Genomic DNA, 18,514 nt, shown 5'->3' with positions numbered 1-18,514 from the left:
AGTAGAGAGTCACCATCAATGATCAATCAATTAATAGAATGAACATAATAACCACTTGGTTAAGAGGCCATGGAGATGGAGAACAACCTACAAAATTAGCAATATAACAATCATCTTTAGAACGAGGAACTCTCCTAAATTAACTATTTATAACAAAATCTCCGGTCGTACAATCCTATCTAGGCGTATAATGCATATCATTTTTGTAGAAGATATTCCAAATATGATTAATGCTTCATTTGGTACGGCTTTCTTACTGCTTCTTAAAGTAGTATTTTAGTACAAAAAATATTTTTTTATACTAGAAAACTGCTTTGAGAAGCAGTAAGAATGTCGTCGCAAACAAAGCCTAAAACAACTCCAATAACATTGCAGAAATTTCAAGATATATAGAAGATAGGAGATTATTTGTTACGATATTAACTCTTCAATGCTATGAGATTAAGAAATTTGCAATAAAAATTTTGTTTTATTAGAAAGAAATTTTGCCATCCCATTATATTTAATTAGCTACAAATTGGCATATGCGACTCAAAATTATAAAATTATTTGGCATAAATTTCCTTACTAAATTTAAAAAGGTTGTAGCAAAGTGGGCCGTTTACTGTGGGCTAACTCGCATGCGGGTATTCCTAAACTGGGCCAAATTAGAAATACACAACCTCTTCTGTAATGAAATGGGCCGTTTGTTTTAGTTACTATTGGGCTGCTTTTGAGACCGGTTTATAAGTAATTTTAAAGGAAAATTTGCGGTTGACCTATCCCCAATTTATTTCAGAATTGATGGAAGCAATAAAAAGCAATTATATGCTTCTAATAGTTTAATATTTGCCTCTCTACTTAGGCTTCATTCGAGACGATTTTTCTTGATGCTTCTTATAGCAATTTTTTGTATCAAAATTTTAATTTTTAAATTAGAAAACTACTTTAAGAAACAATAAGAAAGCCGTCCCAAACGAAACATTAATCATTCACCATTTCCTTCTCATTTCTTCTACTACTACATGTGTATGAAAAAAAAAATGGAGAGATCGAGCTGAAAGAGACATAAATGAGAAAAATGGCTACAACGGTGCAAAATAAGCTGTTGAAATGCTCGCCACCTCCTTCTACTATACATTAAATCAACAAATTAGGTTTCGTTTGGGATAACTTTCTTATTGCTTTCTAAAACGGCTTTCTAGTACAAAAATTTTTTGAACTTGAAATTTTTGTATTAGTAACCTGCTTTAGAAAGTAGTTAAAAAACCGTCCCAAACAAAACTGAATTCATTTGGGACGGCTTTTTTACTGCTTCTTAAAGCAGCTTTCTGGTGCAACAAATAAAACTTTTATACTAAAAAACTACTTTAAGAAGCAATAAGAAAGCCGTCCCAAACGAAGCCTTAGTATCAATGATAAGCACTTCCAAGTATATATATTTTTTTCTTTGAAGTTGAGTATTAGCTAGATATGTTCTTTTCATGTGAATTTTATTCATCCATCAACTACACTGCATATACTTGCAACAAGCTAGTATACAACTACATCACATATGTTAAGAGATATACAGTCACAGAAATTATTTATATGTTTTCATATCTGCAACCATGCATGAAGTTATATTCTATGTATCTATCATGAACATGATTGTTCATGCATCTTCAAGCTGTAAAGCACAGGGTGGTGGGATGACTGTCCCTTCCTTGGACCACTTGACATTTGCACAGAAGCTCTTAGCTGAGCCACCACCATTTTTAACCAAGTCGATGTCCTCTAATACTATCCCACTGCATGGAAAGCTTTTGCTGCAGTTGAAATTCATTGCAAACTTCGAAGCGCTTGTTCCTTTGATGTTACTGTACTGTACATTGCTCACTTGCACAGCAGATTTCTGCATAGAATAATATAATAACTTTTATTCATAAATATTCATGTTTTTTTGTCTGATATCTTCTCTAAAAGTTTAAGGTTTTGTTTAGGACAGTTTTTTTTTATTGTTTTCTAAAGCAAGTTTTTAGTATAAAATTTTTTACTAGAAAATTGCTTTATAAAAGAGAAAGAAAGCTGTCTCAAACGAAATCTTAGATTATACGTTCATAGTTTATATTTTGGTTTGTGAGTTCTTATTGATCATTTACCTGTTGACCACACGGCCTTTTGGAGTCGCAATAGTTTTGGTCTATGATGATTGGATTTTTGACATTGCTCATTTCAATGTTTTTGAATACAATGTTCTTAGCATAGCCTTTTCCACCCTAAAAAAGAGAGAGAAAAAAAAAAAAACATGTTGATGTGAGCATGAGGAAATGAAATAATATGATTGATTTTATTTGTTTGTACTAAGTTCATAGTATTTATGAACCTAAAGATTGAAGAGATGCATATAGTTATTTTCTTTATTATGATGCTATTCTTAAATTTAAGATCTTAATTGATCCTTAGATGACCTAATTAATTTGATCATTTTTTACTTTTAGATTAGTGTAATTTATGCTATGTATATATCTATTGAATTTACTTTTAGATTAGTGTAATTTATGATTAATCAATGAAAATTTATATCATATTTATATCAAAATCAAATGTATGAATTTTGTTCCTTAATTTAATTAATTACCTGCCATGTCTTAATACGAACTCCATTTGAAGTACCACTAAATTGTGCAGTGTTTACAGTCACACCTGAGACTTGGGCAGTGGAGCCCTTTGCTCCCAGACTTCCAATGCTAGATAACATTAATAATTAAGGAATGTTAAAATACATTAATTAATGCAATCAATCATAAAACACATCCAATTTCATTTAAATTAATAAAGCCAAATAGATATAACATTAAGGTTTCATTTGGGATAGCTTTTTATTGCTCTCCCAAATGAAGCCTAAGTTTATTTTTTATATGCACCTGATTCCATGACCTGGGCCACAAATTATGTTATTGGCATGCACATCCTGAGATCCAGTTACAATTGAGATACAATCATCTCCTGTAAGTTGCAATAATATGACAGAAATAAATTTACCATTTTTACCAAATAGAGGTAAATATTCACCCGAAACATCATGTGTATATATATGTCAATGATATTATACATACCAGTAGCAATGGTGCAATGATTGATGGTAATATTTTGTGTTCGTGTGACATGGATTCCATCTGTATTAGGGCTATTGCCTGGTGCACTTATACTGAGACTCGAAACTATAATATTCTTGCTATTCTCGAACTCCACGTGTATTTGTTGGCTATTTATCACATTCAAGCTCTCTACTCTCAACCAATTACAAGAATTAAAAGTCAAAGCCTACATTAAAAAAAAGTAAAATTATTCATTTATTTATATGTCAAGAATATTAATTTCATGTAATAATGTAATTTATATGATGATTACATACCGTAGGTGCATCTTTGCATGGCTGAAATAGGTAGTTTTGTACGTACAAAAAGGCAAGAAATCAAATTAACATGTAAGTACAATTAAATACATATAGATGAGGATTTAAGAGCAAAAATCAAGGCTTCATTTGGGACAACTTTTTTATTGTTTTTTAAAGCAGCTTTTTAAGAAGCAGTAAGAAAACCGTCCCAAACTAAACCTAAATAAGGAGGAAAAAAAAAGCTTACTTGTGATTTATCTACTTTGCATGATTTTTGCCACCAAACCTTTCCATTGCCATTGATGGTTCCACCTCCTAGAACAGCAAGATTGTTTACTTTGTTGAAATAAATCCAAAGCCTTTGATTCTTTCCATTCCAATCTGATGGGTTTGAAGAAGCTTCAATTGTCCCTTCAATCTGAAAAAAAATTATATTTATGCACAAATATTAATGCATTAGAGACCTTATATAACTTTGATGATTTGATTTATATATGATGAATGTTATGGTCTCACCATGACTGAAATATCTGAGTTGCAGGGGCCAGAAAATGTGATGGGCTTCAATAGGTATGTGTTACCCTTAGGAATCAATAGAGAGACTGGGCTATCAGAGGAGCAAGCTGCATTCCATGCCTTTTCAAATGCCTTGCAAAATAAGGTAATTAAGTAAAATAGATGTGAGAAATGGCTTTTATAGATGAAGTAATGATATTATTGTTATGCATAATTACATGGAGTTTCATATAGAATTGACATGTAAATATTTATGAGTGCTTTCAAGTATATTTGTAAATATGTTGGCATAGAATAAAGATTGATCATCTTCATTTAATATTATAAAAAATAGTAAGTTGCAATTGTATTTTTTTATCAACAACATTGATACGTCGTCAAAAATCGCTTTAATCGAATATGGATCTCGAGATATATTTGATGAATTAGAAACTTTTAAAATTAAATTTGGGATCATCCAAATTATAATTTAAGCAAACTTATAGCAAATTGAACGTCTCGACGAGACAAACTAAATGACATCAAACAATGGTCCAATCTGAGCCCCAATATGCCCAAATCAAGGGCTTGAAGAATATTTAAAAGATTCATGACATTAGTTGGACAACTAAATTAACTTCAAATTTGACATACTTATATTGAAATCAAGTGGCTTGATGAGACCAATCGAATGAGCCCAAGAATGTATGATATTCTAGCAACGTTTAAGCACATGAATGTTGAATTAACAATTTATGATAGAGGGAATCAATATAGTCCATTCGATGGAGTGCTCCGGATTTGCAATAGATTTTTTACTTTTTTATAGGTCATGCCACTACAAAAAATATATAAATAGGCCCCCACTCCAACTTACATGAAGTGGGGCGTGGACCCTAGGCTAGGGAGTGAAGAGAGCACTATGGCTTGAAAAATCTCGAGGCTCCATCTAAGCACTATTATGGATGAACCCTCGCTACCTGGCCATCATCGCCAAGCCTCCTTTCGATTGCCGCCATAGGAACTTTCATTTAAAGACCATCACAGCCGAATTCCTCCACGATGTTGTTGCAATCTTACCTCTGTTGAATTACAGTTGTCACACCTTTTGTAGGCCAACCACCTCCCTCGGACCACTATCACCTAATTATAATTCATCTGACCTCCATCACCCGACTATGGTCCCTCTGACCACCATCGCTCATCTACGATCCCACCAACCTTCGTCACACAACTATGGTCTCCCCGACCTCAAGCCCTCAATTATGATCCCTCTAACTATCGTCACCGAACAACAATCCATCAAATCTCCATCATCATACTACAATCCCTCCGACCTTAGTCGTTTGACTATTGTCCCTCTAACTTCTATCGCCTGACTACAGTAGCTTTGACCTTATACGATTCCTCCGACCACTGCCCCTCCAACCTCCAAGGGCCGACTATGATCTTTCCATTACTCTAGCTCGTCTATGATCCCATGCATTGACCTCCATCGCCCTGCTACGTATGGTCGATTCGACCTTGGTCGTCCAACTATGATCCCTCCTCCTACCACCATCTCCTAACTACAGCCCCTACAACCTTTATTACTTAACTACCATCCTTCAACCACCATTGCCCGCTACGTTCTTCTAACCACCATCATCCGATTACGATCCTTCTAACCAAACAAGTAGGCAAACGATCTCTTAAGAACATCTCTCATGCCATTAAATACATTCTTCCAACTACAATCATATAATGTGTTCTATACAATGTGTATTTACTATATTGAGCCAATGTCTTCCCCCGAGAAAAGGCGTCATTTCTAATTAGTGGGGAAAATTGGTGAAATCATTTCAACTATGCCAAGTCCCGCAATTTTTCTCTTTCTTGGGTTTTTTCACTTAAAAAATCAAATGTCTCTTATAACTCTTGCACCTTCTCTCTTAATTATATTTATGTGTGCTGGATCTTCATGTAAAACTAGGGTCATTAAACTCACTATCTCTCCAACATACGACAAACATAAAATAGAAAAAAAATATTACAATATTAAAAAAAAAACAAATTTAACCTTACCATGGTATCATCGGCTCCACCACCTTTTGCACCATAGTCCTCCACACTAACCATTTTCTCATTTGATCTTCCTCCAAAGTTTCTTATTTGATCAATGCTCCTCACCAATAGACCCCCTTCATCTCCTTCCATCTCCTTATAAAAGCCAGCAGCATAAGCCCCCACACCATGCAAAGAGAAAGCTCCCAAAGAGCTCACATCTTGATCAAAGTCAGCCACACATGAGGAGAAGCCTTCAAATGACAAAATGAGGAGAGAAAACAACAGAATCATTTTTTAGCTATATCGAGAGAGAGAGAGAGAGAGAGATATAGAAGAAGAAGAAGAAGAAACAATATCAATGCAGATATTCAGAATAACTACAGATATAAGAGAGACCAGATGATTACTTACCCATGCCTTGATGCTCACATATATATACATATAGTAAGTTGAGGTATGGCAATGAGAAGACATATTTAGAGAGAGAGAGAGAGAGAGAGAGAATTATTTTCAGCAGAGATTGAAACGTGAGGGTCTCTGATCATCACCCTTTCTTTAATCTTCCATCACATCAGTGTTTGCCACGTGTCTTATTTATTTTCCTCCATAACCCCGGTGCCAACGAGTCAAGCCCAGCTAAAGTCACCTATCATTTGATCTTGAATTTGATTAATTAATCGAGTTTGAACCTGCTCACAAGTCAGCTCATTTATAATTTTTATAATAAAAAGCTTAAAAATTGAAAAGTTAGAAGAATAATAATGAAAAATCACGTAATATCAGAAAACCCTAAATTGAATATATAATTTTAAGTGAATTTTATATTAATATTTTTTAAATGATCCATCACACGATCGAGCTAAAGATTCGAGTCAGGACTGGCCTACTCAAGCTTAGCCCTTCAGTTCATGGAGTTCAGCTCACGAGTCATTTATTGAGTCCAACCTGAACTGGACGTGTCAGCTTGACTCACTTACCCATCTCCCATAGCAATATATTTACTCGGCAGAGGTTCAATTACATTGTTTGATGTCTTTCCAAATTGATCAAATATCACATCATAGGATAAGCTAAAGATGGCTTCCTGTACTTAACTGAACACAGTGCATGTAACTATTTAGGTTGACAAATTTTGTATAGAGAATTCTTATTAAAATTTGTCTACAAAAATTTCCTCAAAAAGTACTGTTACTTCCTTAATTTTTACAAGTTTTAGTAAAAATAAAAAAGAATCATAAGAAATCAATTAATTACATTTTTATTTAATTAATAGATTTAAAAATATATTGTTTTTTTCTTGCACAAAAATTGTATTTATTTTCTGCAAGAAAATAATAAAAAATATTAAAATATTGATAATTTTCTTTTAAATAAAAGAAAAGGGTTAAAATAATGGAGATAATTATTTATTTTTAGTTTTACTAATTAAAATTACATAGGATATAAATTCATGCATGTGAATGAACAGAGAAAAGTTTTTATGCGTTTATTAGAAGGGTCTATGTTCAGTGCATTTATTTCTTTTTTCATTAAATATTTATTTATATATAGATGAATATTAAATAAAATATTTTATTATAAAATTTTTCTAATTTAATGTATGCTAAAAAAATTCTCTTCATAACTACTATAAATTTGGGGTAGTTCTGTAAATATTTAACATTTACATTTTGCCATCTTTGTGGTTCAAGCATTATGCTCATGGATTTTTAAGATATTTATTTCTCTAGTTTAAGATCAAGGGTCTACTTAGGATGGCTATAGCATTTTATAAAGATGATTATGAAGCTGTTGTGAGAAAAACAACTTTTATATATATATATATATATATATATATATATATATATATATATATATATATATTATAAACCTTAGTTTCAGATTACTTATGAAAATGAACTGATAGCCAAACTATTTGTTGGCTTCAAGTATTTAAGGACCTGAATTGCAGCAATTACTTGTAAGAATCAACTCATATAATTAGTTAGTTAATCCAATTTGATTTCAATTGTTTCATTAGCTGTTAAACATTAAAATAATCATTAATCAACTGATTAATTAAGAATATTTTGTAATTATTTGATTAATTAACAGATAATCTGTCGTTAATCACAGTATTTCGTTGAAGATTTCTGTAGGATCTCTCTGATCAAATCTGATGCAAATGTGAAACAAAGAAGTCAGCAAATCAATTGAAAGAGATAATTAATGATGTCATTAACAGTATATAACCTTACTTAGTCTCGAAAACTAACTAATATTAGTATAGAGAAGACAGATCTTTACGTGTATCTTAGTGCAAGTAAAATATATTTAAGTACTGTTATATTTTGCTTGTCTCAATTAAATTTAGCTTTGACTCACGCCATCACGATTGTTTATATTTCATGTATTATTCATTATATATTGTAAGAGGATCAAAATTATTTTTATTTTTATAATTTTATCTTACCATTTTATTTCTTAATTATTATTATCATTATTAATTATAGATCATATATAATTTTAAATTTTAAGGCTATGAGAAGAATGCATTTTATTAATTTTTATAATGACTTAGGGTTTGTTTGGGGTATCTTTCTGGTTGCTTTGTTCTTTTAGCTAATAATAACAATTTTATTTGGTTGTTGCATTCTTCTGTTTTCTCATTGCTTTTTAAAATTTTTTATAATGAAAAGTTGTTTTTGTAATCAAAATAGCAAAATTATTTTCTCCACAACATGCAGCTGTATTATTATGTTTATTTAATGCTACAGTTATCACAAACAGACCCTTAGGATCTATTTGGGATGGCTATAGCTTTTTGTGATGATAATAGTAAAGCTATTATGAGGAAAGTATTTTTTTTTAAAAGCTGATGTAAAAAAATAGCTTGTTGATATATAAATTTCATAAAAAAAAAATGAAAGCAACAGTTAAATAAAATTGAGTGAAAAGCAAAACAGTAAGAAAGTTATCACAAATTGTCTCTTAATCGGTCATTAAATATTTTTTATAAAATTGTAATAATTAGGGTGGGTGATATGTAAAAGTCATGCAAAAAAGCAAATAATCACATCATATTTAAAAAAAAAAAATCTTTAATATAAAATGTGAGAGATAGAGAGAGAGAAGTAAATTTTGAAGTCCTAAATGAGGATAAAACCAATTCCATTTGGCCAATTACTTGTTAGGTATCTAAGCATGGGCAATTGCGCTTTCATATCACCTTCATCAACATCACCACAACTTTCAAAGCAAAACCACACGTGTCAACCATCCAAAGCTCACACGTGTTTACACATGTGATATTAGTTTGACACTTGTCTAATCTCAAACCTAATTATCTCTCTAATCAAAGTAATTTATGAATGGAGCTAAGATTAGAACATAGCTAGCTTGTAAGCATAAATGGTTTGGATTACCATAAATGGTATGGATTAGTTGAAACTAATTTCTTGAGTGTGTGTAACTGTATGACTGCTCCTAACTTGCTAGAGAGAAGAACAAAGGTGTTGAAAATAATGAGAGATTAAAAAAAATATATTATGATAAGTTTGATAGCCCTTGGATGTGCATTGAGATTAGTGCTAGACTAATATTGATGTAAATCTAAAAGGCTAACAAAATTGTATATTAAATAAGGCATGATATCCTTTGACAAAATTTATTATAATATTTTTTTAGGATATTAAACTTTTATATTATATATATAAACAAAATAATTTATTGTCTAGGTCTTAATATTGCATATCAATTGATTTGGCAATAATAATGGAGTTTTAGCTATTAAAGATATGAGAGAAGTGCAAGTTCACACTTTCCTCGCAATGTCATTGTGGGAGTAAATAACCTTATGAGGAGAGGAAAGTTATACACAAAATTCTTAAGGGTCATTTTAACTAACTTGACAATGAGCGAGGGATAAAAAAGATACACGTTGTTGAAAAGAAGAATAAAAATCCAACAAGTGAGTATTACAAAGATAACGATCAACCTTGGTGCGGAAGTGATCGTTAATTTGATTATTGAACTGAGTAAAGGAAAGATTTGAACTCGAAAGTCCCAACAACCCGAGCTCAAAAAGATAATTATTGAAGTAAGTCATGTTGGATCTTGTAGTTTGCCTCAATCTTTTTTAACCAACCAATGTTATTAAAGCTTGATAATTCAATCAAAGATGTTCAAATTTTCTTGCTATAGAGAACATCATTGATAGCATAAATAAAGGTAACTGATAACTGAATATATGTAGAAAAAAGTAATATTCTTGTTAATGAGACAAGAGGTAGAAACTAAGGTAGTAAATGTAGTCCTCAACTGGTTTCATTTGATCCAAATTCTTCCACAAAGGCAACTTTGAACATTATTGTAGCAACTTTTTATTGAACAAATTATACATCCTCCTATTAAGAAAAAACATTCACCAATTTGATCATATTAATGTTAGTATCAAAGAAGCAAATTAGAACAATGTAAAAATTCTAGAACATTTTCCTACCATCCAAAACAAGAAATTATGATACATACCATAACCAAAAAACTTACCCTAAGTTCCCTAACCGCCTACCGACATATGACCCTACTTGTCATTACCTTTAAAAACCCCACCTCTTATCACAAAATGTAGAATATGTAGTACCAGATAGAAGACTTTTTAGGGCATCCATTACTAAAGAGAGGCAGAGCGATGAAGAGTAGAGCATTGTTTAAGATAAATGATATATATGTCATCGAAACTTATTCTTAAATAGGCCTAAAAGATATATGTGAATGTTATGAACCATAAAGTTCAAATATTTGTTTAATTAAAATAGAAGACTAGCTAGCATCTCCCCTAGCTACTATGCTCTAGGCTCAAATACTAACACTACCTAATTCATGAGACCAAACCCACAACATTACTAGTTCATTTCTACTACTTTGAATTGTTTGAATAAATTGATGCTCAAGCTAATCTTTGTCATAGGACGTTATCAATCTTGTGAATGTCCTTCCTCAACTAGATCCCGTTATGAATTTCTCATGTCTTCTTCTTCATGTGATACTACAGATCCTATCGAAGGACTTCCCAGTAATATTTTATCGCAACTTTCTCTTCTCGATCGAGAGTTTTGAGATTTTTAATAAATAGTTTCTCAATTTTGAGTGTAATAAGTGGAGTAAATAGAGTGTTAATAACTTAATAGCAAAGGAAAAGTTTAAGATAGATATTTAAATATTAATAAATAATACATAATATAAATAAGTATAAATCCCCTTAAAATGTTATACAAGTATAACCTTACCTAAATTATATAAGAATGAATTTAAAATTATTAAATTTTCTTAGATTAAGATAATATATAAAAACTATATATCGCATCAACTTTAAAATATTAATAGTTTTTAAGCCTATTATGATTTATATAAACAAATTATGGATCTATTTGGGACCACTATAACATTTTATAAAATTGATTGAGAAGAAAATAACTTAACTATTTTGTAAAAAAAAAAAAAGCTTTTTACCCCAATTTTTTTTTTAAATAATGAAAAAATAGCAAGAAAGAAATAGCATTGAACATTTTTATTTAGTCATTTTTTTAATTATTTTTAGTAAATATTTATACTAAAAAGTTATTTTTTATAAAAGGTTTTAAAAAAATTACTTTCTGTACAACAGCTTTGTAACAATCGTATAAAAAGCTACAATCATCCCAAATAGATCATAAGATTTTGTTTGGGATAATTTTGTTACTGTTTTCTAGAACATTATTTTTAGTAAAATTTTTCTTAAAATAGCAAGAAAGGAGTGGCCAAAAGTTATCCACAGTCTATATTGTTGTCTTAAAAAAAAAATAGCGAGAAAATTATCCACACAAATCCTTGTTCATGATATAATGACACGAATTTTGATGAACTTAAATATAATTATATTAATACTGAGATTAATATAACATAATATCAAAATAATATACTAATTTCAGCTTAAATCCATCAACATCAAAGTTTCATAACCTGCTATCTACTCGCAGATCCGAGATAAAAGGGGCGGCAACAGCTTAAACCCTAATTTCTCCCACTTCCCGCATTTTGTTTTCTCTGAAGGCCAATTTCTTGTTGATTGCGTTCGTCCTCTTCAACCCGTCTCAACAATTTCCGATCTTTTTCCAGGTAAAAAATGTAACTTGAATTCAATGCTTGCGGAATTTCTCTCACTTTGCCGGATTCTGGATTTGCTTTCGCCAATGCGGCGGTTTCTTGAATTTAGCTTCGCACCTCCGCAATTTGTTTGAAGATATGGCAATGAAGTTAGGGTTTTAGAGGTTTTTGAATTAAGGTGATGGTTTTAAAAACACAGCTTTTCGCCTTTTTCGCACCGCATATCTAACAAATCTGTAGGAGAATAGAATAGTTTTTTGGTGAATGAACCATATTACCGTGCTGCTGCTGCAACCTTTTCTTTCATGATTCAGAAGCCAAAAGCTTCTTTTTTTCTCCTTGTAAACTATTTGACAATGAGTTTGAAGTAGCATCACTGGCACTATTTCCTTTTTTTTTTCCTTACATTTTCAGCTTGTATATGAAGATTTGCAACAGATTGGTTCTTGAAGCAGCAATTCTTTCGCTTGATTTTTATGGAAAATGATTAATAACAAAATATATTAAAATCAGGGGATGTTTGTTCATTATTATATAGATGTTAAGGTTATTAAGATGTTAGTGTTGTTTATGTGAAACCCCTTAAGTGAAAGAAGTTAAACTCTTAAACATCGAGACGACTTTTGGTGTAATGGTTGGAATTTGATTAAGAAATTGTGCAGTTAAGCGTGTCATCCTGGAGCAATTTTGGGATGAGTGACCTACTGGAAATTTACACCAACATGACAAAACCGTAAGGCTCTTAGGCCAAAGTGGACAATATATCAATAGTTAAGAGTTTGGATTGTTAAAGTTTAGACATCTGTATTATCTGGCTAACATTGGTTGTTTGGTTCAATACTATCATATTTAGGGATTGTTTGGCTGCAAGTAGGATCCAACTCAAATAGTATTTTGGAAATCCCTTAAATCTACATTTAGTCAATCTTGAGAGGATTAAAGCCTGAAAATTATTTGGCATGATAATTGTTAAATCTTTAAATCAAGATATATATATATATGTAAGTATTTAAGATTTGTTAGAGAGTGAATTCCTTTAGTCCTTGTTGGGGTTTAACCAATAATGGCATTGAGATAAAAATTATCATAATCGTAGGATTTAAATCCCTAAAATTCTATCCGGCGGGATTTAAGCTAAATCTTTCCTAAATTCTGCTTAAAATAGGATACTAGACAGTCTGTAAATTCCTAAATCTTGCCTAAATTCTGCTTAAAATAGGATACTAGACAGTGTGTAAAAGATGTTTGCTCTATTGAGGTTATTTTTGTATCAGAAGTTTTAAAAAAACCTGCCATTTACATGCTGCTCATCTAGATGCTAGCAAAATGGAAAAGAAATACTTGTTAAATACTTTTTTAATATATGTTAGTAGCATAATATTGCATAACAAATTTCAACAAGCCAAATAGTGCTAAAATGCTTTGCTTTTGATGAGGATCTTTTTCTCCAAAATCTCTGCATCTCAACTATTATTTTCATACCAGTCTAGGTGGCTTTCATTTTCCATTGTTAGTTAGTTGTTATGTTTCTGTAGAAGTATTTGTAATATCTCATGTATTTGATATTAGTTTATTTTATCTGGACCACTTAAACTTCTATTAAGCTAGTATGGAGTAATTTAATGGCATGACATGGCAGGAAGTAACATTATGACTGAAGAAGTTGTTCCAGTTATGTGCTATCATGGCGGAAGAATCGTGATGCATGGTCGTAAACCTGAGTATAATGGAGGTTCTATGGAGGGCATTCTGATAAACAAGTCAACTTTATACCCTGATTTATTGAAGAAGATGAATGAATTAACTGCTACTGACCCTAAAAAATTCAAGTTGATCATGAAGTGTAGGTTTCCTACAAGCGGATCGGATTATGTAGCTTTAGAGGTAAAGGATGAAATGACAACTAAAATGATGTTTGGATTGTATCCCCGGGTTTATAGTTTGGAATTATTTCTGGATTGCTTCAGAATTAATGAAAGTGCTGAACTTGAAGAAAGAATAGTAAGAGAACCAATGGAAATGAGAGCTGAAGGTGGTGATTCTCTTAGTTCTTCAATGCATGGTACAAATAAGGACACTGTGACCAGCAACTCAAACCACTTACTCGATAATGCTTCTCAACCCAGGTATTAGGCCTTTCTACTTTGATAATTACTTGTGAGGATTTTTCACTTGTATCAAATTGACAAGGTGACAGTGCATTTTTATTACTTTCACAATAAATTTCAAGTGTTCATTCTCAAAATATGTTTCCTGTTTTTTTACTTCTTTTGTTTCATTTTATAACGGTCAAATTATTGTCAGGATACCTACCTGTGATATCCCTGGTAGGACTACACGCAGCAAAACTAGATGCTTGACCAAGTTGGGAGCAACGGGCCCTATTTGTGGTTTAAAATTTCCATTTGCTGAAGCAATTGCAAAGGATGGAAATCATACAACCGATCCCATTGAGTAAGTTTTTTTATTGCTTTGTATCACGAATTTTTTTATAGTCACATGGTTTAGATGGTACTTATCATGATAGACATGTTATTGATATCTCTAGAGTTGAGAATATGGAGGTGGATTCAAAAGACAATGGATCAGATTGGAAGATCTCTGATGAAGAAGATGCTGAAGATGAAGATGAAGATGATTTGGTTAGTGATTCGATCATAAGATACACTTGTCGAGGCTTCGAGGACGATCCTGCATCTGGCGATCGATTACTACATGAAGGTAAAATGTTCAAAGATAAGGAGGCTTTGAAGCAATCACTACAGGAGTACTCTATTAGAAGACATGTTGAATACGAAGTACTTAGATCTACCAAAAAGATATTCAATGTTAGATGCACTCAGAAGGGTTGTCCATGGCAAGTCAGATCAAGACTGGCCAAGCGTCTTCAAAGATTTAAAATCAAGTATTACGGCGGCGATCATACTTGCAGTATTTCCACATCAGTTGGTGATCACAAGCAATGTGATACTAAATTTATCTCCAAGTGTATATTGCCATTAATGAAGCGCAAATCAACAGTAACTCCTGCTGAGATCATAGTATGGATGGAAAATGAGTATAATATAAAGATCAGCTATTCAAAGGCATGGTTAGGATTGAACAAAGCTTTAAAGAAGATTCATGGCTCATGGGATGATTCATATACCATGCTGCAAGAGTATCTGAATGCCATCCAGGAAGCCAACCCAGGAACCGTGATACAATTACTAACGAACGAAAAGGGGGAGGTTAGGGAGTTTCACCGTTTGTTCTGGTCGTTTAATGCGTGCATAGAGGGCTTTCGACACCTACGACCATTGATCACCATCGACAGCGCAGAACTACATGGTAAATACTCTGGAAGTCTTTTGGTTGCAACCGGCGTTGACGGTAATGACAGTCTCTTCCCTCTCGCATTCGCTGTTGCCGAGTCCGAAACCGAGGAAACCTGGACTTGGTTCTTGGGATGCATTAGAAGCTCTGTAACAGATAGGGATGATATTACCATCATTTCTGACAGAGGGAGAGGGCTGGTGGAAGCTGTAAAGGCTGCATACCCATCCAGATTATCAAGCCACAGATATTGCATGAGGCAGCTTTCATGCAGCCTTAGAAAGGAATTCAAAGATGAGACACTGGTGAATCTCTTCTGGGAGGCTGCGAAGAAAACCGAGGCTTGCGAATATGATGAGACCATGAAGATACTCGGCGACCGGAATCCAAGTGCAAGAGCTTGGCTGGAAAAAGTTGTTGCAGAGAACTGGTCATTTGCACACGATGGAGGAAAACGCTTAGGAATTATGACTACCAACATTGTTGAAACTTGTGATAGTCTTCTTAAAGGAGTAAGAGGGCTTCCTATAAAGGTACTTGTTGGAAAGACTTTGTCCCGTTTAAGCAAGATTTTCAGTAAACGCCATGAAGAAGGATCCAGAATGCTGGGTATGATGACTTGCAGTGTTGAATCACAACTGAATGAAATTGTGAACTTGGCTGTGCAACATATGGTGGAGCCATATTCAGCCACAATCTTCAAGGTATATAGAGTAAATCATCGAGTACATACTGTAAACACAGAGGGCTACAGTTGTACATGCAACAGGTTCTTGATTTCCTGCATTCCCTGCGCGCATATCGTCGCGGTTTGCATGAGCTTGCAGATTTCATATTACAATCTGTGTGCAGAGTACTTCACCTCCAATGGCTATAGAGAGACGTATAAGGTGAAGCTGAATGGTGTTGGAGAGGAGACTGGTTGTCTTTCTGTGGAAGGAGGGACGCCCATTACACCACCAGCAATGGCAAGGAAGCGAGGGAGACCAGCTTCTGTGCGGATAAATAAGGGCTTGCCGCCTGCAACCTATCGCTGCAGTAAGTGTAAGCAGGATGGGCATAATTTTAGAACTTGCAAGTCTCAGCCTGTCAGTGAAATTCAGATTGAGAACAGAAGTTGTTCACAAAATGGTATTGATGAACGTGTAACTGATTCAAGAGAGAAGCTTCAGAGTAGGCCATTTTGATTTTGTGAAAGCAGATTGTTGGCGGTCATCTGCTTACCCAAAAGCTGTTGTTAAGAACTTTTTTTTTTTTTTGAAGAACTTTCAATGGTTTTTTCTTGAGGTGGAATTTTATGTTGTGAAATGGGGATCTGTTCTTGTTGATCGCCATTTATTAATGTTTTCTTCTGCTTACCACATTTGTTGTCAATTCTGAAAGTAGAAGTTCTAATCTGGAGAGTGATAGAAGAGGGAGGGGGAGATGTGAATGAGGAGAGAGGCGTGAGGAGAACATATAAGAGAAGAGAGAGAGATGGAGGAGAAATTATTTGGTGTGATCAACAGACGGTTTGGAGGAGAATCAGAATGCATCATGTCATTTGATATACAACAAAAAGTGATGTGACGGATTCTGATTTATCTCTGGACAGCATTCGGTGATGGGGTGACCGCACAGAATAATTTCTCAAGATCAAGAAGAACATAGAAAGGCTGCCACAACTTAGGAAGAGGGGGGATTTTTAATGCAATATTCAGTTTATTATGATGCAATCACTTAGATTTTATTTGTGATAGTTTTTTTATTGTTTCTAAAAACATCTTTTTTGTACACAAATTAAAATATTTGTATTAAAATTTTATTTTAAGAAATAATAAAAAAATCATCCCAAACGAACCCTTAGCCTTCAGCTAAAAAAAAAGTGTGTTAGTGCTAATTGCACTGTTTGATTTGGGTTTGAGATTTTAAATATTATTTTGAAGCTCTGATTTTCTTTTAAAAGGAAATTGATTGTTTTCAAACTTTAATATTCAAAGAGAGAGAGAAAAAGAGAGGAGGTTGAAACAATGATGTGCTATAAACAGGATGGCAATTAAAAAAGATTTGATCGGCAACATAATTTTTAAACATTTATAAGCTCTTTTACATTTGTTTTTCATCTTTTTTTTTTTATTATTTGTTGTACATTCTTATTACACATGTTTATGCTTCTACAAACAAGAAATGCAAAATTGTCTTCTTAATTTTTTTTAAAATCATTTTAAAATATTTTGAGGCTGAAATTATGGCTAAAAAATTCAATAAATTATTATAATAAAATTATAAGCTTAATTTTATTTTAATTTACAAACATCAGTAGCTCAAAAAATATTTTTATGCCAAAGTATTATTATAAATATGATCATTTTACAAAGGGTAATTCTAAAACTATACATATCAAAATTTTTCCTCTCCTAATTATAAGTTTTAAAAATTTCTTGTGGATATCATAAAACTTTAATTAATTCAAAATTAGGCAATTTCAAACATTCGATTTCCCTCGTTGAAGATAGAACCAGTAATTTCGACGACTACGAACACACACAAATGATATATTACAAATTTAGGCTTCATTAGAATCGATTTTTTTTACTACTTAAAACAACTTTCTAATAAAAAATTAAAATGTTTATACTATAAAACGGCTTTAAGAAGCAACAAAAAAACTACCCTAAATGAAACCTTATGCTCGTGTGAGTTTGATGTTTTGTTTGGGCAAACTTTCTTACTGCTTTTTAAAAGAACTTTTTTTATACTAAATTTTCTTTTCCAAAAACTTCTTATACTAAAAAACTGTTTTATAAAACACTACAAAAGATGTCACAAATGAAACCTAAATAGAATTGTTCTTAATATCATTCAGCTCGTATTATCAAATAATATTATGACAATTATAAAATAGCTAAAAAAAATTAAGAGTTATTTAAACAAAATACTTGGGGCACTCGGAGACTTTTTAAGATTCCAAAAGAATGTCAAAAATCAGATAAATTTTTTTAATGGCGTAGCAAAAATAACATCATGACATCTTTTTTATAGACAATATTCCATGGCTTCAATAAGAAGCTCTGAATAATAAAGATAAAATAAGAAATAAACCAAACAGAAACAACTAAAATGCAATTAAGATTTCGTTCAGGACAGTTTTCTTCCTGCTTCTTAAAACATCTTTCTAAAAAACTGCTTTAAGAAGCA

General features: G+C 32.3%; 2 protein-coding genes across 3 annotated transcripts; one reads left to right on the top strand and one right to left on the bottom strand.

Annotated features, from left to right (window-relative positions):
- Positions 1-1,633: 1,633 nt before the first annotated feature.
- On the bottom strand, positions 1,634-6,314 carry LOC110107056 (polygalacturonase-like). Its single transcript, XM_020837198.1, has 10 exons — positions 6,311-6,314; positions 5,918-6,150; positions 3,875-4,006; positions 3,606-3,776; positions 3,377-3,397; positions 3,078-3,285; positions 2,886-2,967; positions 2,600-2,708; positions 2,121-2,237; positions 1,634-1,873 (listed from the first exon to the last, which is right to left on the bottom strand). The coding sequence occupies exons 1-10, from the start codon at positions 6,312-6,314 to the stop codon at positions 1,634-1,636; spliced, it is 1,317 nt and encodes a 438-aa protein (XP_020692857.1).
- A 5,656-nt stretch (positions 6,315-11,970) lies between these two features.
- LOC110107064 lies at positions 11,971-16,698 on the top strand. Of its 2 annotated transcripts, none has more exons than XM_028697939.1 (4): positions 11,971-12,200; positions 13,662-14,148; positions 14,327-14,476; positions 14,571-16,698. In XM_028697939.1, the coding sequence occupies exons 2-4, from the start codon at positions 13,673-13,675 to the stop codon at positions 16,522-16,524; spliced, it is 2,580 nt and encodes an 859-aa protein (XP_028553772.1). In that variant the 5' UTR covers positions 11,971-12,200; positions 13,662-13,672; the 3' UTR covers positions 16,525-16,698. The 2 variants fall into 2 exon arrangements, with proteins under 2 accessions (XP_028553772.1, XP_028553773.1); XM_028697940.1 differs by lacking the exon at positions 11,971-12,200 and having other exon boundaries at positions 13,765-13,906; positions 13,990-14,148.
- The last annotated feature ends 1,816 nt before the right edge of the window (positions 16,699-18,514 follow it).

The sequence above is a fragment of the Dendrobium catenatum genome, unplaced genomic scaffold (assembly GCF_001605985.2).
Source record: "Dendrobium catenatum unplaced genomic scaffold, ASM160598v2 fragScaff_scaffold_1022, whole genome shotgun sequence".
In the NCBI taxonomy this organism is placed as follows: Eukaryota; Viridiplantae; Streptophyta; class Magnoliopsida; order Asparagales; family Orchidaceae; genus Dendrobium; species Dendrobium catenatum.
This window is presented reverse-complemented; position numbering and strand designations above follow the sequence as displayed.

What these genes read in the sequence shown, in the direction of transcription:
- LOC110107056 (XM_020837198.1), bottom strand. An exon ending in GCAAAGTAGATAAATCACAA is followed by an intron (nt 3,398 to 3,605) that starts GTAAGCTTTTTT and finishes TACCTATTTCAG; the next exon opens with CCATGCAAAGATGCACCTAC. An exon ending in AAAGGCCGTGTGGTCAACAG is followed by an intron (nt 1,874 to 2,120) that starts GTAAATGATCAA and finishes TATTCTATGCAG; the next exon opens with AAATCTGCTGTGCAAGTGAG.
- LOC110107064 (XM_028697939.1), top strand. Translation starts at nt 13,673, where the DNA reads ATGACTGAAGAAGTTGTTCCAGTTATGTGCTATCATGGCGGAAGAATC. An exon ending in GATAATGCTTCTCAACCCAG is followed by an intron (nt 14,149 to 14,326) that starts GTATTAGGCCTT and finishes AATTATTGTCAG; the next exon opens with GATACCTACCTGTGATATCC. An exon ending in CATACAACCGATCCCATTGA is followed by an intron (nt 14,477 to 14,570) that starts GTAAGTTTTTTT and finishes TGATATCTCTAG; the next exon opens with AGTTGAGAATATGGAGGTGG.